This window comes from Peromyscus eremicus, chromosome 1 (genome assembly GCF_949786415.1).
Source record: "Peromyscus eremicus chromosome 1, PerEre_H2_v1, whole genome shotgun sequence".
Classification (NCBI taxonomy): domain Eukaryota; kingdom Metazoa; phylum Chordata; class Mammalia; order Rodentia; family Cricetidae; genus Peromyscus; species Peromyscus eremicus.
The window spans coordinates 163,858,638-163,864,765 of NC_081416.1; the positions used below are offsets into that span (position 1 = coordinate 163,858,638).

Genomic DNA, 6,128 nt, shown 5'->3' on the forward strand with positions numbered 1-6,128 from the left:
AGACCCCAGCCCTCTCTACCGCCCAGTGTGGACCTCCGTTTCCTCACCTCCTGTCGGTTGTGGCCACCTCCCCTCTTGGGCTGAGCGGACCCCGGACCCTCCCCCACCCCCCGCCAAGCACCCAGGCGCAGACTCTGGGGGTGAGGGGCTTTATTGGGAAGCTCTGCTCGGCTCTGGGGTTCCTCTAGGCGTTGAAGCTGGGCTGGACCCGGGCTGCTGCAGTCATCAGAGGAAGTTGGGGGACAGCGCGGCAGGAGACAGGGCTTCCAGGCGCTGCGGGCCGCGGGGCGGAGGGGGCAGCTTGGGCGGCGGCGGGGGCGTGGGCGGTGGCTGATGCGTGGGGATGTGCGAGGGCACCCACGCGTCGGGGGCATAGAAGTAGAGGTCCAGGGGGTCCTTCGGGGCATCCAGGTGCAAGACTGCAGGGCGAGGGTGGGGCGAGGCGCGTGTGGGCGCGGAGGAGCTGAGGACATTGCTGGTGTGTGTGTGTGTGTGTGTGTGTGTGTGTGTGTGTGTGTGTGTGTCGGGGGGGGGGGATCTGGGCTACACAGTGAGATCCTGACTCAGAGGAGGAAGAAGTGGGATGGGGGAGAGGAATGATTTCAGATATAAGGGGCTGGGACCAGACCGTGGTAGGGTCAGGCTTTACACTTACCTGGGACAGGGGTCTGTGTTTTTGTTTGGAATTATCTGTTTGTATTTCGTGTGCACTTGTGTTTTGTCTGCATGTGTATCTGTGTGAAGGTGTCAGATCACCTGAAACTGGACTTACAGGCAGTTATGAGCTGCCATGTGGGTGCTGGGACTTGAACCCATGTCCTCTGGAAGAACAGCCAGTGCTCTTAACCGCTGAGCCATCTCTCCAGCCCCCCCCCCCGGGGGGGGGTTGTCTGTGTTCTTTAGAAGGGTGTCCTAAGTCTGGACAAGGCCTGGATAAGGAACCGTTTGGGCACTGCAGGGTGAGCAAACACTTACCCGGTTCATCTCCGCTGTCCTGGAGCCGGTGGTGTGCAAAGGACCTGTGTCTGGAGGCTCGGCGGTAGAGACACCACAGCAGGAGGAATATGCCAATTAGCATCCCTGTCCCGGCGAAGAACAGGCACAGGGATCCACTGATGGAGCCTCGCGGGCGGCTGACCAGAGTCACCCCTGAGAGATGACACAGCCATTTAAACAGAGGGCTTCCTCCCTCAGACCCAGCCCTCCCCACTCAGACTCAGGAGTCCAGGTCCCACCCTCCTCCCTCAGACTCAGGGGTCCAGGTCCATTCCTCCTCCCTCAGACTCAGGGGTCCAGGCCCAGCCCTCCTCCCTCAGACCCAGGGTCCAGGCCCAGCCCTCCTCCCTCAGACCCAGGGTCCAGGCCCAGCCTCCTCCCTCAGACCCAGGGTCCAGGCCCAGCCTCCTCCCTCAGACCCAGGGTCCAGGCCCGGCCTCCTCCCTCAGACCCAGGGTCCAGGCCCGGCCCTCTGCTTGGAGCTCCATGGCCAGGCCCCTCACCGGTCTCCTTCACTCGCTCCACCACGATGATTGTATTGACTGTCTCTCCTCGGCTGTGTTTCTGAGGGGCCTGGGGCATCCCAGGGGCTACCTGATTGGGGTGTTCTGGAGGAGCAGGGGGGCCTGCAATCCGTGCTGAGGGAGGAGGGATATCTGGTCCTTTAGGGCCTGAGTTCTGGGGTATATTCAGCTCTTTGGTCTCTAGTGGATCTGACGTGGGCAGGCCAGGAGTGGCATTTCGGGTCACTGCAGGGGATTCTGGGCTGGGACTGGAGCCTGGCTCACTGGATGTGGTGGCTTCCTCTCTGAAGGCTGCTGTCGGGTGGGTGGGAAGACCAGTGGTGATTTCTAAGTCAGAGTTCACAGCCATCTCTGTTGCACTTTGGTTGGTGGTTGTGGGGAACTGTGTCTGGGGGGTGTCAGTGGGATTGGAGTGGGTGATGAATGCTGACTGTGGAGTGTCTGTGGGGTCAGCATGGGTGGTTGGTAGTGATGCAGAATTCAGGGTTCTGTTAGCACCAGGGTCATAGGTCTCTCGGGATGTGAAGCTGAGGAGTTGGGTGGGGCCAGGACTTGGTATCTTAGGCCCTTCACCAGGAGAGATTTGGGGGGTGCCTCCTTTGGGGATTTCAGGGGAGTCTTGGTGTGTAGTTGGTGTAGGGTCAGTGTGTTCAGCTCTGGGTGATTCTGAGGATGAAGTTTTGAAGGGGTTAGGTTTTTGGGTGTCAGGAGATCCAGTCTGGGAAATTGCAGTCAGATCAGGTTTGGGGATCTCAGAAGATCCTGGCAGTGTTGCTTTGGAGGGGCTCGTTTGTAAAGCATCCTGGGATTCCGTGACTGAGCTTGTGAGCTGGGCAGGCACGGGGGTCTCTGGAGAACCTGAGAGGCTGGGTCTGGGGGGTGGTGTCTTGGAGGGCTCAGGAGGAGCCGCTGCGGGGTATCCTGGGGTAGGCCTGTCTCTAGTAGAATTTTCTAGAGCAACAGGCATCCTAGAGGGCTGGATTATCCCCTGGGGGTCGGAGCCCACAGGCAGAGAGGTTGAGGGAGCTGCCTTGGAACCCAGACCACCGAGGAGGGAGAGGAGGGAGAGGAAGAAGATGGAGCTGAAGAGCTGCATGGCTCAGAGATGCCTGTGGCTGTGGAAGGAGTAGGGAGGAAAAGGTTAACACCAAAGCATCCTGGAGCCAAACACACTCCCAGAGGCCACACCCACTGGCTCCCCAAAGGACCAGGTCTGCCCAGGGACTCTGGCAAAACCCAACTGCAAGTCTCTGGCGGCTGTGAGGTGGTAACTGTGGTCGCTAAGGTTACAGGAGTTCAGGGATTCTCGGGAGTGGGAGTACATTTACCAGTGGGGTCCTTGAAAACTGGGACATAATGACACCTTTCCAAGGTCCGACAAATGTTAGATTCCACCTTCAGAGGGTATCAGGTGGCCAAGGGGACACAGGACAACCTCCTTCTCCTCCCAGGGTTCTTAAGAAACCAGGACTGCACAGACATTAACACTAGAGGTTGAGAATGAAGAGCTGGGGCCCAAGCTGAGTCAGAGGGAGGGGGAAGACTCCATGGTCCTAAGAAGGTAGCTATTGGGCTTTGAGGCCCACAGAGTGAAGGGCTGAGGGTCCATGTCTTTGGTTCTTGCCAGAAATTAGGGGCTTAGAAACTTTGAATATTGGGACCTAGAAGTGGGGCTTAAGGGTTACAGGGGAAAGGACATGGGATCCTCAGACCATGGGTTAAGTGATGTCTGGATCTGAGTTCCAGGTCTCCGAGAGTAGGGATGTGAGGTGTAGACTCCTCTCTGACAGTGAGCTCTATCCCCTGTCTATCGACGATAGATCCAGTAACTTCTGTAGTGGGTTGGAGATGGAGGAGTGAGCTTGGGTAGGACAGGGTCACTTGGGTCATGGGGTCTCTTACCTGTTCAGTGGTGTCCAAAACAGCAGATGACCAGCGCTGGACAAAGAGACAGGCAGGGAGTGCTGCTGAATGGCGCTGGAAGGGGCAGGTGCTAGGGTCCCGGAGGCACACAGGTGATGCACCTGACCCCCTCCCTGAGGAATCCTGGGAGCCTAGCAACAAGCTGAGGTTCTTAAAGAAACAAAGACATAGGACCTCATAGCTAGGGCAAAGGAGGAAGTTAGGATTTAACCAGGCTATTTTCCCTTTGAAGCCAAGGTTTGGCCAGGTATGATGGTACAGGCCTGTGATTCCTGTTCTTGGAAGGCTGAGGCCATCGTGGGTGACAGTAAGACCCAGGCCAGTCTGGGCTGCCTAGCAGGACTGTGTCTCAAGAGCCAGGAATGGTGGTCCTTGCCTTCGATCCCAGCATCTGGGAGGCTGAAGTAGGAAAACTGCCACAAATTTGAGGCCATCCTGGGCTACAGAATCAGTTCCAGGCCAGCCTGGGCTACAGTGTGAAGCCTTGACTCTAAAACAAAAATAAAAACCAACCAAACATACGCAAAAACAACCCTCCAAAAACTACCAACCCAACAGACACAAAACAAACTCTCCATATATAAAAGCCCTGGGCCCAGCTGTCTGGTGGTAGCCAACACCTTTAATCCAGCAGTTGAGAGACAGAAGCCGGCAGATCTCTGTGAGTTCCAGGACAGCCTGGTCTACAGAGTGAGTTCCAGGACAGCCAGGGCTACACAAAGAAACCCTGCCTCAAAAACAAACAAGCCCTAGGCCCTCTCCCATTCCCCCAACCAAACCCAAGGATCTAAGTCTCTGGCCCCTTTTTACCTTAATCCCACTAGGCCACTCTGTTCCCTTCAGACTAGGGAACCCAGGCTTCCAGGTGGACCCTTGCCAGAACCCAGGAGTCTGGGGCTCTGTCTTGACTACCTTTAGGTTTGGGATTCCAAGCTTGGGCCCCTCCTTTCTGCAGAGATAGGAGTCCAGGCTCCTGTCCACCTCCTTTGCCCATAACATGGGAGGAGGGCGTCCCTCTTTATTTGCCCCCTACTTTGATAAGAGTCTTATGTAGCATACACACATCTCAGATTTGCAGTGATCCTCCTGCTTCTGCCTCCTGAGTCTGGCAAGACAGGCAAACTGCACTATGGGGGTGGCCTTGGGAACCCCCTTTAAACATGCCAGGTATGGAGGATTGGGCCTTATCTCCACCATGTCCCAGTGCCCCTGGGGGACCCGGGAAGACGCATCCCTGTGGAAGCCCAGGGCCTCTGTGTCCCCACATCATGACTTCACCTGTTTGCACACTGCCACCTCCTCTCTCTCCCTGGCTGTCTGCTAAGCCTGCCTGTCCTTCCCACACCGTCTCAGCCCTCATCTCCCTTCCCCTCCATCTCCACAGCCCTCAGGCCTTCCTCTCTTCCTGTTATGTCCTTCCTAGGGCACCCAGTCTCTGTCCTGCCAGCAGGTTATTCCTTCCTTCTCTCCTCTTGGATTCCTCTGCTCTCTCTCTTCTCTGCCTCTCTCTGTGTCCCCGACTTGTGCTCTAATGGTCCCCTCTGCAGTCTCTATTTTTATCCCTCTGACACACCCCTTATGTCCACCTCTCTGTCTGTCCCCTCCACTCCCCTTCTTCAGTACCAGCTCTGGGTCCCAATTAGTTGGTGGCGGTCACAGCAGCGGAGGCCCCCACCAGGCTTCTCATTACCGCTGGCGGCTCCTAATGAGCGTGGGGTGGAGTGACCCCGTGCCCCCAGTCCGGCCTGCGTCACTGCCAAGGCGAGGGTTGTGCGGGTATATAAGAGGGGGTGTGAGCATCACTTCCTGAGTCCACTGCACGGTAGGGGGCCCGGCGGGAGGCTGGTGGCGGGGGTTGGACGGTGGGCTCCCAGATTCTGGGCGGGATGGTGACATCGAGATCCTGTCCCCCGTGTTCACAGGTGATGGAGACCTGCCAGGTGTCCAGGAGCCCCCGAGAGCGGCTGCTGCTGCTTTTGCTGCTGCTATTGCTTGTGCCCTGGGGCACCGGCCCTGCTTCAGGTGTTGCCCTGCCCCTCGCTGGTGTGTTCAGGTAGGTGTGAGGTCCCTGACACCCAGGAATGGGAGGAGACACCCCAAGGGAAGGCGAGATAACACGCGGGGGTGAGTGGGGGAGGGGAGGGCTTGACGTTAGAACACAGTGGGGACCGGCGGCATGTGGGGCCTGGCGCTCAGCCACTGCATCTCTCTTCTCGCAGCCTCCGCGCCCCCGGCCGGGCCTGGGCTGACTTGGGTACTCCCCTGTCTCGACGCAGCCTGGCGCTAGCGGACGACGCAGCCTTCCGGGAGCGCGCGCGCCTGCTAGCCGCCCTGGAGCGCCGCCGCTGGCTAGACTCGTATATGCAGAAGCTGTTGCTGCTGGACGCGCCCTGAGCCCAATAAAGAGCCTATTCCACAAGGACCGCGCCCTCTCGCTGAGCCGCCCTCGCATGGGTGTGTGGGGAGGGGCCCCAGGGTGGGCGCGCCGTCTCACTGCAACGTGGCCCTCCTCGTCCTCGCTGGCCCCGCAGCCTCCAGGGTCTGACCGAGTCTGTTCTCTCCGAATTCCCTCGCCACTCCACTCTCCTTTTGTCACAGTCGCAGGCCCCTGATCCGGCTGTGTGATGGGTCGGGTTTTTCGGTTTTTTCCCCTCAAGACAGGGTTTGTGTATCTCTGGCTGTCCT

At 58.3% G+C, this 6,128-nt stretch overlaps 2 protein-coding genes across 3 annotated transcripts; one reads left to right on the plus strand and one right to left on the minus strand.

Moving 5' to 3' along the window:
• Positions 1 to 133: 133 nt before the first annotated feature.
• Gfy (golgi associated olfactory signaling regulator) lies at positions 134 to 4,051 on the minus strand. 2 transcript variants are annotated; one of them, XM_059278762.1, is made up of 5 exons: positions 3,423 to 4,051; positions 3,233 to 3,352; positions 1,500 to 2,635; positions 976 to 1,149; positions 134 to 419 (listed from the first exon to the last, which is right to left on the minus strand). In XM_059278762.1, the coding sequence occupies exons 3-5, from the start codon at positions 2,614 to 2,616 to the stop codon at positions 226 to 228; spliced, it is 1,485 nt and encodes a 494-aa protein (XP_059134745.1). In that variant the 5' UTR covers positions 2,617 to 2,635; positions 3,233 to 3,352; positions 3,423 to 4,051; the 3' UTR covers positions 134 to 225. The 2 variants fall into 2 exon arrangements, with proteins under 2 accessions (XP_059134745.1, XP_059134737.1); XM_059278754.1 differs by lacking the exon at positions 3,233 to 3,352 and having other exon boundaries at positions 3,423 to 4,050.
• Positions 4,052 to 5,329: 1,278 nt separating this feature from the next.
• Positions 5,330 to 5,854, plus strand: Pth2 (parathyroid hormone 2). Its single transcript, XM_059278775.1, has 2 exons — positions 5,330 to 5,496; positions 5,663 to 5,854. The coding sequence occupies exons 1-2, from the start codon at positions 5,330 to 5,332 to the stop codon at positions 5,835 to 5,837; spliced, it is 342 nt and encodes a 113-aa protein (XP_059134758.1). The 3' UTR covers positions 5,838 to 5,854.
• Positions 5,855 to 6,128: the final 274 nt, after the last annotated feature.

Bases quoted from the DNA above. Each gene is read 5' to 3' on its own strand.
- Gfy (XM_059278762.1), bottom strand. From the start codon at position 2,616: ATGCAGCTCTTCAGCTCCATCTTCTTCCTCTCCCTCCTCTCCCTCCTC. The intron at 1,150-1,499 runs GTGAGGGGCCTG...GTCATCTCTCAG, and splicing joins GGAGCGAGTGAAGGAGACCG to GGGTGACTCTGGTCAGCCGC. The intron at 420-975 runs GTAAGTGTTTGC...CTCGCCCTGCAG, and splicing joins GGACAGCGGAGATGAACCGG to TCTTGCACCTGGATGCCCCG.
- Pth2 (XM_059278775.1), top strand. From the start codon at position 5,330: ATGGTGACATCGAGATCCTGTCCCCCGTGTTCACAGGTGATGGAGACC. The intron at 5,497-5,662 runs GTAGGTGTGAGG...CTCTTCTCGCAG, and splicing joins CCCCTCGCTGGTGTGTTCAG to CCTCCGCGCCCCCGGCCGGG.